The sequence below is a fragment of the Tamandua tetradactyla genome, chromosome 12, assembly GCF_023851605.1.
Source record: "Tamandua tetradactyla isolate mTamTet1 chromosome 12, mTamTet1.pri, whole genome shotgun sequence".
Taxonomy (NCBI): domain Eukaryota; kingdom Metazoa; phylum Chordata; class Mammalia; order Pilosa; family Myrmecophagidae; genus Tamandua; species Tamandua tetradactyla.
The window spans coordinates 54050471-54068825 of record NC_135338.1 but is presented as its reverse complement, the minus strand read 5'-3'; the positions used below and the strand labels follow the sequence as shown (position 1 = coordinate 54068825).

Genomic DNA, 18355 nt, shown 5'->3' with positions numbered 1-18355 from the left:
CATATACTAAGAAATATGTACCAAGAGGATACTTGCTGTGGCATGATTTGTCATAGTCAAAAATTGATGACAACATAAATGCCCATCAGGAACAAAATGGAAAATTCTTAATGGAAAATTCTTAATGGTGGAATACTATGTAAAATGCAACATGCATTAACAGAAAGATCTCAAAAATCATGTTGAGAGGGAAGAATCAAGTTGTACAATGATGCATATATAGTACAATGAAATCTTTGTAAATTTGAATAAAGATTTCTCTCATATAATTCTGTAGTATATATTGGCAATGGATGCCTATTATATGTAAATATTTCTGAAAAGAATTGCAAGGAAAACACACCAAACTCTTGATAGTGATTGGCTGTGAAGAGTGGAGGAAAGGAATGAATGTGGGAGGTAGGGTGGGGATTGGTAAAAGGGGATTGCAGCTTTATATATAAATAACCATTTCTGTTAAAAAAAGACTGCAAGTGAATATAACAAGATATTGATTAGTTCTGGATTGTGGTATATGGAAATCTTGTCTTATTTTTTTGTACCTTTCTTTATTTTTTAAATTTCTCAGTAATAGGGATAGGGATGGGAAAACTCTACCTTTAGAAACTATCAAAATGGGTTCATTCCAATCAAATACTAAACTTTTTATAGAAAATATTTCTAAAATTTTATCAGTGGCGAGTGGATGGATTTGTTCTCTGTGTAATTTGAAATTATCTATTTTATTAAAATTAAAATGACACACTCAAAAAAAAAAAAGGCCAGTCCACTGTTTTATCAATTCTGCTGCCTCAAGATGATAGGGAACATGGTTGGACCAATAAATTCCATGTTTTGCTTTGTTTTTGTTTATAGCCACAGTTCAAGACCCACTCACTGCCTTAAATGAAGTAATGAATACTAATTCATGATGACTCCCAGTCATGGTTCAGAGTTTTATGGAATTTTATATAAGATGATGGAGAATTTATAAATATTTAATGCAGAAATGAGTCATGTTGTATTGTAATAAGCTCTTCTACCAGTGCTTTGGAGACTGGGAATGTTAAATCCATCAAGAAAGAAGTCAATACCAGATAACCTTAATAAAAAAGACTAACATTCACTACCCGTGATAAACAAACATAGCAGCTGGATTTTATGGGTATAGTTACTCTCATAGGAGCACTTTATCTGATCACTCCACTTCCCAAAAGAAAACATTTTTGTTCACAGTACACATTTTGAAGTATTTCAAATTTTAAACTTAACAGAACCACATTTTCTACTTTAAAACTAGTAGCATTTTTAAAACCAGAAAATTTATGTGGTGACTGAAACTCCAGGAAGTACATGTTTGTCTCTGCAGTTCAACGATCTATTCTCTATACTGGCACTTCTGAAAAAACATGTTTCAGTTTAAAACACTTAAGGTCCTATCTTGTTTTAGGTATAATTGCAAATAAGGGTACTGTTGTTAAAACTTTGGATATAGCTCTATTTTTCTCATATCTGAAAGCAATCACCATTTACTAGTTATGAGTCCTAAGATGCCTATCAATTTCACTAAAATCTCTGAAGCATGCATTGTTTTTGCCATCCATCTTGCTACTTAATCTTGTATTCACCACTTTCTGTAGTGTGCTGTGAATATTAAATAAGTGGTGTTCTGCTATAATACACAGGCCTCCTACCCATCAATTTCCACCTCAATCTTAAGAGCCACGAGATAAAATATATTTAGTTCTACCTTTCCTTCTTTACCCTATCAAAGGAATGCTTTTAAACTATTAAATAGCCATAGAGAAATGTGATTAATCCACAACTTGGATAATTAATTCCTAAGCAACCTCAGAGTAGATTAACCTTGCAAACTGAAATTTAGTAATTACATCTGAAAATAATGCATAATCCTACTGTAATTATTTCAGTATTTATACTATCAAGGCAACATGATTTTGAAAGATAGAGATGGACTGAACATTTGCTTACCAAATCCCAAATATTAGAAGTTGAAATCCACTCCAATAAAAAGGAATTACAAGGGGCAAACTCACAAATCTTGTAGTACATCAAGTATTTATCAAACAGAAAGCAATTGAAAATTTTATTAAATCTTTCCTAAAACTCATCACTGTCTTGACTAATTTAATAAAAAATAGACAACTGCTTCCTTTTCCTTTTTTTTTTTTAGCAGTGAGTAGAATGATAGTGCTGGGGTGCTGGGCCAGACAGCGTTCAGTTGAAATCCTAGCCCTGCCACCCACTTCCTGTGTGACCACGGATAAATTACTAAATCCTGTGTTGTTCAGGTTTTTGCATTTTCCTCTTCTGTGAACTGATGCCTAGTAACAGTATAACGACTGCATCATGAGATTGCTGATAAATAAAAATCACTCAAAATAATGCCTGCATATTATGAGTAAGTACTCAAATAAGTGATTTGGTTAAATGACCTTCATAGAAACAAAGGTGTTTCAAACAGCTGCTTACTTTGAAAATCCAGTGTGATTGTACCAAATGATTTACCGATTCAGTAACAAAACCCTTGGAAGCACAGAAAGATCAACTAGAAAGGAACCTGTTTGTGGTGCTTTTGAGTTACTTGCTTGCTAGGAAATGCTCAGCCTTCCCATTCTGGTCAAATAAGATGTACCCTTAAGACTAAGTAAGGTTGCTAGAAAACCTTAGATTTTCAGTAGCTTACATACAAACTGAGAAAAGCCTTTCTCAATAATATTGCCACTTTCCATTCTTTGGTATGGCTGGGCAGACAAGTCCCACTCCTGAAAGATTTGTCACTTGTGAGAAGTACTATGGTTAAGAAGAAAGGTATGAGAATGCCTGGTTACAACCCTGGCTCTGGTACTTACTTGCCATGGGACCTTGGATGTTACTTCTCTGCCTCAGTTTCCTTATTTGTAAAATCTATATAATACTAACTCCTGTCCCTTAATCACTTTTAAAAATAGGGTATAATTTCTCTGCCTCAGCTCCCTTATCTGTAAAATCTGGATAATAGTAATTGCTATCTCATAGGGTTGTTGTGAGGGAAAAAATGTGTTAATGTAAAGCTCTCAGAATATGGTCTGACAGAGGAAGCACCAAAAATGTTGTAATAAGTATTAAAATTTGTCAGTGTAAAACCTTTCCCAGATATTAATGATACAACTCTATATCATGATCTCACCCAGTAAAAAAAAAAAAGCAAAATTCTAAAATCTAATCTTTCCATTTTTCAGTTACTTGTACTGATACCAAACATGAGGTAGTACAAATGCAAAGGAAGTGGTACAACAATCACATCTTCATGCAAATGGCCTATGTTACCTAAAGATTTTTTTGTTTTCCAAAGTATATTAGCAATTCAATCCTGACCTTGAGCTAGGAAAAAAAAGTCAGAAGGGACAATGACTTTATAATGTCTTTTAGCAGGGTATTATGCATCTGATAAGGGCTGGACTGAATTATCTCTGATACTTTCAAGGAAACAACCTTGTTACCATCTTCTCTATGAAATTATTTCTATACTTTCAAACATTGGGTCTCTTCCCAATGAATTTTCTAGAAACAGTATTATTAATAATGACTTAACTAACCATTATCATGAAGAACTAATTCTGCTTATCAAGACAGCCATCACCTCAATAATCTTATACCAATTCCCTATAAATTGACAGAAAGCAAGTATAAATAGTTGGCTTAGCTACAAGAAGATGAACTAGTGGTTTAGTTTGAAGAATTTTAAAGCAAGTCAAGTAATCGTATAAAATTTAAATTTTATGATCATGTTTGGACCTTTTTACATTTAGCACAATGGAAAGTCATTTTTTTTTCCCTAAGGGAAAATTTTCTGAATCATCTGTCACACAGAATAAAAATGAGTTCAGGTAACTTATTCAAGTTTCTAAAGAATGCAAAATAACAGACACAGTTTTACTTCCAAAATCTGAAGTCACCAACATGATTTCGTGGTCCTATCTCAGGATTTACCTAAAAGTTCATCGTTATTCAGATAAAGATAGCCCCTGAATCACTTTTTAAAAAGCCTCTGCCCCACCACAACTTCCTGAGAACTGTGAAGGAACTGTAGTCTTGTGATCAGATTCCATAGAGAAATGGCAGTTTTGTAACAAGTAAGGAAAAAACGGTGACTGATTTTATGTGTCAATCAATTGCAGTCTGCTGATCTGATTAGAAGCCTTGACAAATGCCTGGTGGCGATTGCAAATAACTGCCAAGCATATGGGGATGATACAGTAGCCCACAGTTTTGGGGTCGGCTCTTGTACAAGAATAAAGGAACAAAAACATCTGTAAATAAGGTATGAGAAAAATAATTGTCCACAACCAAAAAGGCAGGGAGAGTAATCGAGCTTTCAAGGAGTGTGTCCATGTGGTTCCTTCAAAAGGCTCCTCAGGGTGCTGTTGGATGTGTTCCAAGGCCAGCCTGTTGTAAGTCTCATTGATTTCAAAAACATAGTAAAACGCTGCTGCACTTGCTAACAGATACAATCCCACTCCAATCCATCCCATCCGCTGACGGAAGTTCATCATTCTCCATGCTCTGTGCCTTCAAATTAAAAATAAATAGTTACAGCAACTATTCCAAATGTACTGGCTTTATCTCCAATGAGCTTTAAAATACCTCACTAACGCATTTAAAGTTTGAATAAATTATATTTAGTAAGAAATATAAATATATAATATAAATACAAAAAACAGGTTGTTTGATGTAACGCTCGTGGGCAAGTTTAAAAAGGGTTTCAGTATATAGAGATCTGCTTTAATATGAATCACTACCTTCTACTTAAAACAGGTCCTGCCCAATTTCCCTTAAGAAACTGAAATTAAGCTAGTTTCACATGGAACATTTCGCTTTTACAATTCAAGTACTTTCTGGTTTCTTAAAAGTATCCCCTCAGACGTAAAAACTTGATTCTACAAGTCAAGCCAATGTTGAGACCCCCAAATTAAAACAGTAACTCTTAAACACTTACAATGGTCCCGAAAATCTTCCTGTTCCCACGGCAAGCGTTAAAGAGTCACTCAGTTCTGAATAATCGGGTGGCTTTGGCATTTCAGAGAAAGCAACCATAAAAGAAATCCCCTGGCTCCCCAGCTCGGAGAAAGGTGAGCGCGGCCAGACTAGAGCACAAGCTAATCGTGATTAAGCACAGCGTGACTACGGCCGGTCACGCGGCGGCCCGGCCCCTGTCGCCGTTGCCGGAGCTCCACTTCTGTCTCAGCCGGCCGGGCTGGTGACACCCCGGCCTCTCGTGCAGCCCGCCCCGCCCCCTGCCGCGCCGGCCGGCTCCGAACTGAGCCGCGCAGGCGGAGCCAGGGCCCGGCCTCGCCACCCTGCAGTGCCGGGAGGCCGGCTCCAGGCAGTGGCTAACCGCGCAGCGAGCAGAGCGGGGCAGGTTCTGGGTCTCACCTTCCTGTCCGAGTGGCCCTCCCGCCCGCTGTCCCGGATGCCGCCGCAGTAGGGGCTTCCGGCTCGGACCGGAAGCGCTCGCGAACCGCTCCGACAGGCCCGCCCCCCTGGCGTCAGAGTGTCTTGACCCGTAGCGCCACCTTCCAGAGCACTCCCAGAGCAGGTCCTGTTGGGATCAGAGTAGAGATTGTGGCGGTTCCAGTAACTGTCTCTTGATGTGGGCGCGCCTCGGCCTTGCTCCTTGCTCAGATTCCTCCGTTCTTCCTCGCCGCTGAGAGCAGCGCAGATACTGGGCGGTCCTGGTTGGCCGTGGTTCGGCGCGCCTCTCTGCAGAGCCCTCGATATCCCTGTCGAGTTGGCATTTGAGGACAGGCCACCCTCGCGCTCCTCAGGGTTAGATGCCCTGAGTGTTGGAGCCGCCCCTGGGCGGGTAGACATCGACAACTAGATGAGGGTAAGGGCAGTGGGCCCAGATGTCGGCTGGGGGGCGCGGGAGGCAGGGGAGAGGCCGTGTGATGGCGACTGCTGCCGCAGAGCGCTGCAGCCCAGGAGGCCTCCGCCGGCGTCTCCCTCGGGATGGGGAATACGGGGTTTCGCGGGTCCTGTGTGAGCGGCCCGGGGCAACGACCCCTTTAACTAACCTGACTGCTTTGTCCTCACAGGCTTCCTGGAACAAGGGATTTTGACTCGATTTATCTCGGGTACCGCGGGGGATTACTGAAAATTGCGGTGGGTTCTATGCCACAGATAAATTAGAATGTAAATCTATTCTTTTGGGCACCGTGACACTGAGGTTCTTAGAAGACTGGTGTAGGGGGATAGATATGAAACCTCGAAAAGCTGTGTTGATTGCTGGCATCTCCCCGACCTGTAATGAGGTGGATATCGAGGAGGCTCCGCAGGCTGGTGTAGCTCCTTTGGGCAAGTAGAGATTGCTTGGGAGGATGCTCAGGAGGAAAGAGAACAGGATGGTAGCCTTCATAGGGCTTACTGAGGAGACTAGGCATACCTTGGTCTCTAGGGAGATAGCTGGAAAATGGGGGCCTTGGAGAGTGATCTTTAAGCCCTCTGACCCAGATAATGAATTTTTAAACAGATTACCTGAATTTTTAGAGGGAGAGGGTATGACAGTAGATGAGTTTAACAGAGCTCTTGGGTATGGGAACTACCCTTTTAACCTAGAACAGGACATAATCCCAGAAATGCAAGCCCCTCTGTTGGCAGAGACATTTGATGTGGCTCTTCAGCCTACCCCGCAATACCTGAAGTACAGAAGGCTGAGAGTATTCTCTGGCAGTGATTCTTCAGAACCAGAAGAAGAATTTGTATCCTGGTTGTTTTGCACAGCCCAAATGATGAAGACATGGCAGGTATCCAATGCAGAGAAAAGAAGACAATTGCTAGAGAGCTTTAGAGGCCCAGCATTTGATGTCATTCGTGTCCTCCAGATAAATAATCCTTTCATTACAGTCCCTGAATGCCAGTAGGCTCTTGAACAGGTCTTTGGAGTTATTGATAATCCTAGGGAGTTGCAGGTGAAATTTCTAACCACTTACCAGAGGGCTGAAGAAACATTATCTGCTTATGTGCTAAGGCTGGAGCCTTTATTACAGAAACTGGTAGAGAGTAGTGGTCAGGAGAGAAGCTGTGAATCAGGCCCGCATAAACGAAATCATTGCTGGGGCAGTTCACAGCAGAACACATAGTAGGAAGCTCTCTTTGCCAGAAGACAGCCCAGCCCCAGGCTTATTATAGTTATTGACACTGATAAAGGGTGAAGAGGCAGCTGAGAAAGAGAAGGAGGCCCTTCTCCAGGCAGGATTAGAGGGGTATTTCACCTGAGTTTTAGGAAACCAGGAAGAACTGTCTGGCAGTGAGCAGAGCATGAAGGTCAAACAGTCTATATACTCCAGTAACAGACCTTTTCCATACTCTCAACCGTTTCCCCACCTTGTGCTGCTAAGTCACTTTTGTGCAAGTCTTAGTATAGACCCTTTATCATTTCTGTGCCTATTTAATGTCTCCTAAATGTGTTGTTGACGAGGAAAGATGTACTTCTGCACTGGTATTTATGTATTTAAATTCACGCCTGTGATTTTTGTCATACAAAATTGTGCAAAAGGTACAGAATTGTACACTACATGTGTGCAGTGTATCTGAGATGACAGCCAAGGTCAGGTGCTTGTGTGGGATCAGGTGCAAATGTAGCATGTCAGATGTGATAATGTATCAGATAGTTTTTAAGTGTATATTGTCTTACGTTTATGATGAAAATCATGAGCAGTGGCTAAGATACTTTCTGTGCAACTCAGTTGTTTTCTGTGCAGCACAACAAAGGGCAGAATTGCAGACTGAGATTGAACATCTGCTACTGCCGTTTTTAACCCCAGATTTCTGATGTGTGACAGCAAAGCATCTAGTTGTTCAGAATATCTTTGTAATGGGTGTTATAAATGTAACTTATAAAATAAAGGAATGCTAATAAAATTACTTCTTTTGTCTGTTATATTTATGTTGGGGTTTCAGGAAAGATTTTATTTGAACAAGAAGTTCCAAAAGCTTAAATCTAAAAACTATTGAACTTATGCAATGTTATTTCACTTGGACTCCCCTCTTGGTGCCCATGGAGTAGGAAGTACTTTTTAAAGTGAGATTGCTGGAGCATCCTGCTATTGTAGCAGAAAAACAATGGAATGAAACAAGATAATTTGAAACTTAGTGCAAATTATATGGTCTAGATGCATCAGTGAATTGAATTTGTATGAAGAAAGGGAAAAAATGAACATTGCATACCTCTACTAGGACTAGACTATGTTTTCCCACATACTTTCTCATTTAATTCTCTTAAAAAATCCTGTAATACAGGAAAATTAGTTTCACACTGTGGAAATAGGCAAAGAAAGGTTAAAAATTACCCAAGGTGAAATAGCTAGTCAAGTGGCAAGGCAAGAATTCCACCCTTCTGCCTTGCTGCAAGGTCCATGATTCTTTCCACTGCCAAGAAAGATAGCGAAGCAATCATAAAGATGTCTGTATCCTAACAGCCTCACAAGGGAAGCAGAGCAGATGTTTACATTTCATAAATGTACATCTTATGAATTAGTGTGGGGTGCATCGTTCTGAACAACGGCTCTGCCACAAACTAGATACTATTTGTAGTGGTGAATATGAGAACCTGCATGACTAGAGCGCATTCAGGGATGAGAGTCATGGATGAGTGATTTGCTCCCTAAAAAAAAAAAAAGCAATGAAAATCATAAGGTGAAGAAAGTTTGAGAACTTTTGAAAGGATATAGTCTATCTTTAATAAAAATATCCCAAAGGAAGACAGAGTATATATTTTAGACCACACATACTCTTTGAGACCAATGGAAGAAAGGTTTATTTGGTCTGGAACTAAAATTTTCTGTAGTGTGTAATCTAATTCAATCTATCTGTACAGCTCATTTGAACAATTGAAACACAGGGAGCACAGAATAAGAAAAAGGTCCTTTAGTCCTGTATAGGTTATTGTAATGCCTGGATACATCCTAGAGTTTATTAAGCAGATAATCAAAAGGTATTGGCAAAGTCCCCTGAGGAATGGGAGAAAAATATGGAACTATCAAACCTTACCATCACGGAATCCCCTGATACTGTGTCAAACTTTAGGGACACCCAAATCAATAGGCCTTGCCTTTGATCAGGAGGCTTACTCTTGTGAAGCTTATGTAGGTAGCGGAGAAGCTTAGCCTACCTATAAGCATGCCTAATAGTTATTTCTGGAGGACCTCTGTTGTTGCTCAGATGTGGTCTCAGTTTCTCTAAGCCCAGCTCTGCAAGTGAAATCATTGCTCTTCTCAGTATGTGGGACATGACATCCAGGGATGAAAGTCTCCCTGACAGCATGGGAGATGACTCCCAGGGATGAATCCAATCCTGGTACTGTGGGATCAACAATTCCATCCTGACCAAAAGGGGGAAAAGAAGTGTAACTAATAAAGTATCAGTGGCAGAGAGAATTCAAATAGAGTCAAATGTCTTATGAAATGAGAAGAGAAAGTTAGCAGATGTCGCCACATGCCTTTCCAGCCGACAGGTGTTTTGGACCCATCAACTTTTCTTGAATCAAGGTGTCTTTCCTTAGATACCTTAGTTTGAGCATTTTCATGGCCTTAGAACTCTAAACTTGCAATTTAATAAATTCCCTTTTTGAAAGCTGTTCTATTTCTGGTATATTGTATTCCGGCATCTTTAACAAACTAAAACAGTTCTCTTGTGACAATATTATTGTTTCTTTAAAAGTTCTATGTTCTTCCACCTCGGAAAGGTGACATATGCACTCTAAGTGACATAAAAAGGTGTAATTCTGATCTTGTTTATATTTGTATAGTTGTTTAGAGCATACAAAGCACTTTCATACAGGTCATTTCACTTGCGACCTCAGTAGTAGGAAGAGGTATTAGCTGTGTTTTGCTGATAAACAGACACTATGTGTGTGCACTTAGAGAGTCACACCTCACTTATATACAAAGCAGAGCTTTATATAATCAAGTTTAAATTATAATCCCTGTCCTGCAGGTCTTTTCAGAATCAACAGTAAGAGCTGACATTGAAATCTTGAACACCATTGAAGTCATTTGATCCAATGATACTAAATGGTAAATCCTTTTGTTTTCCCCATTCAGACAAGGAAACAGGCACAGAGAAGGAACTTGCCCAGAGTGTCACCACTAATAAGGTCAGGGCCAAGATTTCCACTGAGGCAGTCTATTCAGAATCCTTGCTCTTTGTCTCTATTTTATGCTGCCTCACTTAATCCTCACAGAAATCTTTGAGAAACATATTATTTCCCCCATTTTATAGATGAAAAACTTGAGACTCAGAAAAATCCAATGCCAGGGGCAAGGGCACATAGTCTGTCTCCAGAGAGCTTTCCTTAAGATTCACTGAGGTAAGTGTTTGTTAAACATGACACAATTGTAAAAAGTGGCAGTTATATTTCTGAAATCATGTGAAGTAATAAAATTAAAAGTTGTATGTCCTTTAAATAGCTGTGTTTCAAAACTGAACAACTAAGAGAGTACTTAAAAATGCTAACTGTGGTTATGCTGAAATGATGGAATTTTAAGGGGAATTTTCTGTAGTTTCCTAAATGTGTGATTTTAAGTGAAAAATAAATATGCAAAGGAAGTGTTAAAAAAAAGGAAAGTCACATCAAAGGGAACAGGGAACCTGCCTGAAAGAGCTCCCAATGGCCAAAGCTGCAACAGTTTGAGCAACAGATAAATAGCACAGTATTGGGTTATAACCCAAAGTATAAAAATAAGATCCATGAGTTCATACTAATATAAACAAATGACCGGAAAAAAAAATTGTGGGAGAAGAGACTAGTCTTCCTTACCGAAGAATTTCAATTTATGTAGATACTCTGCCCTTCAGGAAGTGGAGCTTAATCCCTTCCCCGCTTAGATGTTGGCAGCAGTCAGTGATTCACTTCCAAAGAAAAAGAGTATGGAAACAGGGGGAAGTAACTTATCAGTGGAGAAACCTGGCAGATACTACCCTGGGCAGGTGATCAAGGTTAACATCAGTGCTAGGTCATGTTGATAACCATACCTCTTCACCTCTGTAGTCTTTTTCAAAACCTATGACCCCAGTCTAATGAGAAGACTATCAGACAAAATTGAATTAAGGGACATTCTACAAAATACCTGCCCAGTACTCCTCAAAAGTGTCAAGACCATGAAAAACAAGAAAAAACAGAAACTCTTACAGGCCAGAGCAGACTAAGACTTAACTAAATGTACCATGGTGTCTTGGAAGGGAACTTGGAGCAGAAGAAGGATGTTAGCAGAAAAGTAAACTTTGCATACAGCCAGGACTGTAGTTAATAGTAATGCATCAATGTCAGTTTCTTGGAGGTGACAAATGCACTGTGGTAACATTGGATGTTTAGCAATAGAGGACGCTAGATGAAGGGTATACAGGAACTCTGTCCTATCTTTGCAACTTTTCTATAAATCTAAAACTATTCTAAAATAAAAAGTAGTTAATGGAAAGAAATAAATACGCAAATAACAAATGATCTGGAATGCCAACCAGCAAAATAAATCATTAGAGAGTGAGTAACAGGAGTGGCCGCCCTTCTTAACCATGGTTATTCATTTAAATGCCATTAGGTGGAGGTGAGCCCACAGGCCCCAGGTGGGCCAAACAGGGATAGGGATCATTTCTTCCCTAAGTGGAGTTATGCCTGCTCCCACCTTAAACACTGGAAAATTTCTCAAGCCTTTATATGGAAAAATACTTCAGTACTCAAGCTGGCACAGTGACTTCCTCTGTACACCCATGACACTGCTAGAAGAATCCGCTTGTAAGTAAGGCCTCGCTTTGGCAAACTGACTGATCTCAGTACATACAAGTGAAAACATCCATAGTGAATCCACACTTCAATGGCAGCCACGGCTTTTCATAAAATTGGAAACTGGATTGTTTTAGAACTCAACTTCTTAAAGTCTCTTATTTTCAAGAGAATGAAATTTACGTCCAAGGTACTATTTAGTTGTCTTGAGTTTCCCACATGCTCTTCTCCTGCCAACCAGCTTTAAGAAGTAAGTTTTCTTAAAGCTTAAGAAATAGGGACTCCCATATAAACTGGGCCAGGATATTAAATAATTCAGTGAAAAGTAAGGTAATGAGGCTGTTTGTCACCACCCTGAGAAGTGAGCTGGGAGTCAGAAAGCTGGGGCCTAAAATAATTTTCAGGTGAGGAAAGTGAGGCTCAGGGAAGGTGAATAACCTGCTCAAGGACCCACAGATGGTTAGTCCAGAGCCCAGAGATGAACCAAATTGGAGGCTGCCTCTGGCTTGCTCTATGACCAAAGTAAGTCCTCTTGGACTTCATTTTACTCACCTATAAAATCTACAGTCCCTTTAACTCTAAAACTCTGTGACCAAAGGATTCTTCTAAATATCTTTATTTAAATCTCTTTCATAAGCCAACTCTATGATCTTAACAAACCTAATATTTGGTACTTAATATGTTCCCTGCAAAGATCTGTCTTGTTGCAGATCCGGTACCCTGAATTGCTGTGCCAGAGGGCCTCCAAGAGTATTTTGTCTCTGAACCAAACTAGCACCCACTTCAAGAGCAGGTATGAGTAAATGCATACACTCATTGGTGAACCAGTTTCTGACCATATAACTTGAACCCTTATCCATCACCATTCCCCACTGTCTCCTTCAACACACACACGCACATAAAACCTAGCTCATGCTGCAGAAACACAACTGATAGCTACCACATACCCACCGTTAACCTTCTTCTTCCTTTGTAACTAAATCCACATTTGTTCACCTGCTTCACAGATCATGAATTTCAGGAGCTCAGCCTCTCCGTAATCCAGACAGACGGTGGTTGTGGTCGATCTTGCTTACTTTATATTTTTGGACCCTTTGCCAAACTGCTTGCTTTAGGCAGGGGCAGATAACACAGTTCTAGTCAGTAAGCCATGACCTTTTCTCTTTATTTGTATTTATTTACGTGAGCCTGGGCCCTGGTGCCAGACTGCCTCTGCTCAATTTCCAGCTTCACCCTTTTCTAACTCTGTGACATTAGGCAAGTTTATTAACCCTTTTTGGATCTGTTTCCTCAACTGAAAATGGAGCTAATAATGGTCCTTATCTCATAGGATCATTGTAAGGATGAAATGAATTAAAACTGAAGTGCCAAGAGCTGTACCTGCCACCTAATAAGTACCCAGCCAATAGCTTTTGTATTTGCCTTCTATTGCTGCATAGCAAATTACTCCAAAACTGAGTGGCTGAAAACAACAGTTATTATCCCACAGTTTCTGTGGATAAGGAATGGTGTTAGTTGGGTGAGACTTAGCTGGATTGGGGCTCAGAGTCTCACAGACTGCTCCTCTTCCAAGCTCACTCGTAGGGGCCACCCCACGGAACATAACAGATGATCCAAGAGAGAGTCAAAGACAGCACCCAAAAGGCAAGGCGTGGGCGCACTGGACCCCTTCCCAGAGGCGATGGGCAGGGTGGGCGGGGGGGAGAAGGGATAGCTTCACTTTCAGCCGGGTAGTAAGGGGCAAACCCCTGTGGGTGTGCGGAGCAGGCACCCCCCACCACTCCCCAATTCCTTCTGTGACCCTTCCAGCTGCTGGGAACCGGTGCGAAACAGGAGCCTAGAAACTCCCATCTAACCACAGCGGGAGAATGGCTTCGGCACTTGCACCTATCCTTTTAAAATGGGGCTCACAAAGTTTGGAAGTTCGGACTTTCACAGTGGAGAGGAGAGGCTGTTGAAGTCATTTGTTACACAGGTGAACAGTTCCAGGACAGGCTGGATGTCAGTCTTGTTCACACCTTTACCGCCAGTACCTTGGACATAGACAGTGTTCGATAAATATTTGTTGAATGATTACATAAACCTCTTCCTTAAAAAAAAGTCCCAGTCCTTTCATAACTTTATCTCACAAGTGGCATTCCATTATTTCAGTCATATTCTGTTCTCAAGGGTGAAAATTCAGGAGGCAAGAATCACCCATGCCGTCTTAGAAGCTGCTCTGTTATTTTCATATAGAGAATGAGCCCATACATCTGATACTTCACATTTTAACTATAAATGACAAAATTTCTCTATTAGAATCAGGTTAGAACGGAAAAACCCTCTGTCACTAATATAACTCTTTGATATATCACAATAATAAATACAGTAATTTTGTTTTGCCCCGTCTAAAGACTGCTACAGGCCTTCTTTTGCTTTACAACAATATAATATGCTCAGCTTATTAGTGTACAGTATTATTACCTCCTAAATCCCTTTCTACTGGAGCAGTAAATGCCCAGCTGCTTCTCAGCCCCTTCTGATCTCATCTTCCTCCTGAATACTCTTTAAAGACAAGCTGTACTGCACAGATTCCCTGGCTGTGGGGAGAAGACGTAACCTTTTACCCACCAGCTCCTGGCTTCCAAGAAACCACACCCTCAGTATACAGCAAAAGGCCTTTAAATTGTGCATTCCTTTTATCTAACATGTTCCACTTATAGAAATGTAAGCAAAGAATCTAAATAATGGTGACAATAAATAATTGGTTAAGAGGGTTTTTTATTGCTGTATTTTTTATAATTGAAAAATTTTTATAATTGTGAAATGCCCAGAAATAAGTGATAGACTGAGTGAATTATGCAGTGTCCAAAGGACTATAAACTCTGCAGACATTAAAGCAAAATTGTGTACAGCTGGACTACATACAATTGCTGCTTTTGCAGGTCAAAATTAGTTGGACATCATTTCATATGGTTCAACCTAATAGAAGGATTTTGGGGGTGTACAAAACAGTTTACAACTTAATAGTAAAAAAAAAAAAGCAGGGTACAACAGTATTTATGAACAATCTCGTTTTTATGTTTACAAATGTACATCGATACATTTGTATAGAAAAACGTCCAGAAGAGCAAACACCAAAATGTTCACAGTGATTATCTTTGGATGGCAGAATTAAGGATCATGATATCCTTTTAAAAGAAATATTTCTCCTTGTCTCCAATGAATACTTCCTGCTTGCATATATTTACAAATTAGTAAATAAAGAAAATAAAACAAGCTATGAAAGATAAATTCCAAGAGGCCAGCCCTATTCCCTCATTATTTTTTTAAATTAGTAGTTCTAAACACATTAAGCATGTAATTTATAACACATTAAGCATGGCTAACATATTAACCATGGAGAGTGGATGTGCCGGATGTCCTAGCCATCTGGAGGCGATTCCTGCCTAAATCAAGAGTATGACCTGGCCTGGGACACTCAAACAACCAGGGCTTTTTGTGTATGTGCTGACCCCCAATTTAATTGACTGGAGACCAGGGGAACTAAGGAATGTGCACATTCTCCAGGATGTCTGTACTGGACACTTGCCCTTCTCCTCAGTACCCATTACCCTTTTTTTTTCCAGCAGCAGACCCAATTTTTGTCTGGGGCTCCTCTCCCCAGTGACTTAGCCATGGTTCAGGGATAGATAAGATCACTTGGGCCTAAATAATTAATTAATACACCACATTCTTCTCAGCAGCAGTGAATGATGTAGGAATGGGCATGCGATCTGCTCAGGAAGTGTAAGAAGTGGACACGTGACCTGCACAGGCAAGGGCATGTGACCTACTCAAGAATGGTCAGGAGTACGCAGGCCACCTGCTCAAGTTGCTCTCCCCGTCTTTCTGTTGAATTTGTAGATTTTCAGTTCTATCTATATTCTCCTAGTATTCATTCATATCTGATTATTCCATTTTAAGCTTTCTAGTCTTATTTTTATGGCTGCATTACTTATCTATTATTGCCTAACAAATTATCCCAAAATGTAGTTACTTAAAACCACAATAATCATTTATTATCTCTCATGGTTTCTTTGGATTCAGTCAGGGCTTAGTGGGGATGGTTTGTCTCTGTTGCACAATATCTGGGGCCTTAGCTAGGAGGCTTTAAGGCAGGGGGCTGAAATCATCTGGATTTTCGTTCATTCACTTGTCTGGCAAGTGATTCTGGAGACAGCTGGAGGGTAGTGGGGCTGAATGCCAGAACACACAGGGGTTTGTCTCTATGTGGCTTGGGCTTCCTCATTTCATGGTGGCAGTGTTCCAAGACAAGCATCCCAAGAGAGAGGGACCCAAATAGAATGGTCCTTGTTATGATCTGGGCTCAGAAGTCCTAGAGCAGCACTTCTGCCGTGCTCCACTGGACACTGGTGGGGCAGCCACAAGCCCTCTCCCCTACCCAGATTTAAGGAAAGAGAGCAGACCCCATTTCAGTCACATTTCAAGAAGAACGTGTGAAATGAGATAAATATGCAATCGGAAAACGTGATCAGCCTCAGTGGCTCAATATCCCTCATTATCACTCAGGATATTTATTGCAGTTTTGTTTGTTTGCTAATTTTAGTTTTCTACAATTTCCTTCATTGTTGCTATTTTCTCTAAACAGGTCCATCCCCGGGATAAGGCAGCTGGAGCAGCTTCCCAGGGCCCCGCACTTGGGTGGAAGCCACAGGCAGCTAAAGCTTATGTTTACTGTACCTGTTTATTGATAGTTCTGAGTTCCTTTGGTCTGTTTGTTTTGGTTTCTCTTTCATGTTGGAAGCTCTTTTCATGAGAAAATGTGAGGTAGTTTCTCAAATGTGATGATCCTTAGCTGTTGATTCTTTTCGTAAAGTGGGGCCCTAATTTCAGAAGAGAGGACTTTTGACCCAGAGGTCAGTTTGAAGCTCAGTGATTTCAGGGTGCCCACTGTTTGAGGATGTGAATGTTTGGGCATTTGGGTTCACTTCTGGTGAACAAATGGCATTTTACACCTGGTTCTCCCCATTCTAATTCATGTTGCAGCTTCTAGTGAAAATTAAGAATAACTAAATATGAGCTGCAAATAAAAGTAGGTGGAAAGCTTCAGAAGGAGGGAGCTTATTGTCATTTTCTTGGAAAGTAAATCTATCTGAAGTCAAACAGATTTGATGATCTTTTAGAGTGAATAGAGGGTAACTTTCGTTAGCTTCTCCTTTTTTTTGGTAACAAAGAAAATGCAGTTTTAAAGTATTTTCCAATTTCTCTCTGAGCTTCCTTTCATTCTTTGATTTCTTTACTCTTACTGGGATAATATAAACCAGTTTTCTGTCGTTCATTATTCATTAAAACTGTCAATTTATCCTGAACAGAATGAAGGCAAGGATGTTATTAAAATAAAACAACTTCCAATTGAGCTGCTAATAAATGCTGGAATGCAAAAAAAAAAAAAAAAAGTGGGGCCCTAAATGGCTGCGGGTCAGTGCCAATTTTTGTGAGTGGGGCTAGTGGCCTGGAAAGCGCTTCACCATGGAATGATTGGATAGCAGCCAGCTTTTTGTTGGGGGGGCCTCCAAATGTCAATAGCTGAAGATCTTTTCTCTCAGGATGTTCAGTTTCTCCAAGGAACAATCATTTAATCTCTTGTCCGTGGACAAAAGCCTGATGGCATACTTTCCAGGAGTATGATGAGGAATGAAGATCATGGGTCTCCCTGCTTGGAGACCACTCCTTACTCTCCTGGTTTTGAGGCAGGAGGCTCACCTGCACCCTGCACTATGTCTAGCATACCTAACATATCAGGAACCCCTCTGGTTCAGGTTCAATTTGTCCAGAGATTAAACCTCTTATCTCTTGCCCAGGGAGTAGCAAAGGGTAGGATAGGGCCCTAGGTCAGGGGTGGGAGGGTCTCACAGCTCATTATATCTAACTGCAAGCCCTCTGTATTCATTTCCTATAGCTGCTGTAACAAATCACTGCAAACTTGATGGCTTAAAACAGCAGAAATTTATTCTCTCACATTTCTGGAGACCCGAAGTCTGAAGTAACTTTTACTGGGCCACAACTGAGGTGTCAGCACGGTTGTGCTTCCTCTAGAGGCTCCAAGGGGTAATCCTTTCCCTGCCTCTTCCAAATTCTGGTGGCTGCCGGTATTCCTTGGCTTGTGGCTATATCACACCAATCTTCAAATCTCACTTGCTGCATATTTATATTGCCTTCTCTTCTATGTCTGTGTTTACTCTCCCTGTCTCCCTCCTATAAGGACACGTATTTGCATTTAGGGCCCACCTGTATAGATAATCTCCCCATCTCAAGAACCTTAACTTTAACACACCTGTAAAGACCCTTTTTCCAAATAAGCTAACATTCATGGGTTCCAGGGAAAGGATCAGTACCTTTTGGAGCCACAGTAGGTCAGTATCTACTGGACCCTCTGTTTTCAGCCCCATGCCCTACCCCTTCTGCTGTCTCTAGGGCTTTTAGTGCCTTTCAGAAGTACTGTGGGGGAGAAGGTTTGCTTTTTATTGGCAGCCCCCTCTGCAGGAACTTCAGGTTTTGCTACCTCTGCTCTACTAGGTCAGTACCATTTCCTCAACAGTGGTCCCAAAACGGGTT

At 40.6% G+C, this 18355-nt stretch overlaps 1 protein-coding gene and 1 long non-coding RNA gene across 4 annotated transcripts; one reads left to right on the top strand and one right to left on the bottom strand.

The window, feature by feature from the left end:
* Positions 1-3741: 3741 nt before the first annotated feature.
* Positions 3742-5497, bottom strand: LYSET (lysosomal enzyme trafficking factor). 2 transcript variants are annotated; one of them, XM_077123416.1, is made up of 2 exons: positions 5416-5497; positions 3742-4551 (listed from the first exon to the last, which is right to left on the bottom strand). In XM_077123416.1, exon 2 carries the CDS (start codon positions 4533-4535, stop codon positions 4140-4142), a length of 396 nt encoding a protein of 131 aa, XP_076979531.1. In that variant the 5' UTR covers positions 4536-4551; positions 5416-5497; the 3' UTR covers positions 3742-4139. The 2 variants fall into 2 exon arrangements, with proteins under 2 accessions (XP_076979531.1, XP_076979530.1); XM_077123415.1 differs by lacking the exon at positions 5416-5497 and adding an exon at positions 4979-5409.
* Positions 5341-17137, top strand: LOC143652142 (uncharacterized). Of its 2 annotated transcripts, XR_013160437.1 has the most exons (5): positions 5341-5869; positions 6078-6144; positions 10261-10348; positions 12469-12551; positions 12766-13403. It is a non-coding gene; the product is annotated as an uncharacterized LOC143652142 (long non-coding RNA). The 2 variants fall into 2 exon arrangements; XR_013160436.1 differs by lacking the exons at positions 12469-12551; positions 12766-13403 and adding an exon at positions 16389-17137.
* Positions 17138-18355: the final 1218 nt, after the last annotated feature.

Coding starts and splice junctions, on each gene's coding strand:
- LYSET (XM_077123415.1), bottom strand. CDS start 5,076: ATGGTTGCTTTCTCTGAAATGCCAAAGCCACCCGATTATTCAGAACTG. Junction 4,552..4,978: donor GGAAGATTTTCGGGACCATT/GTAAGTGTTTAA, acceptor TTTAATTTGAAG/GCACAGAGCATGGAGAATGA.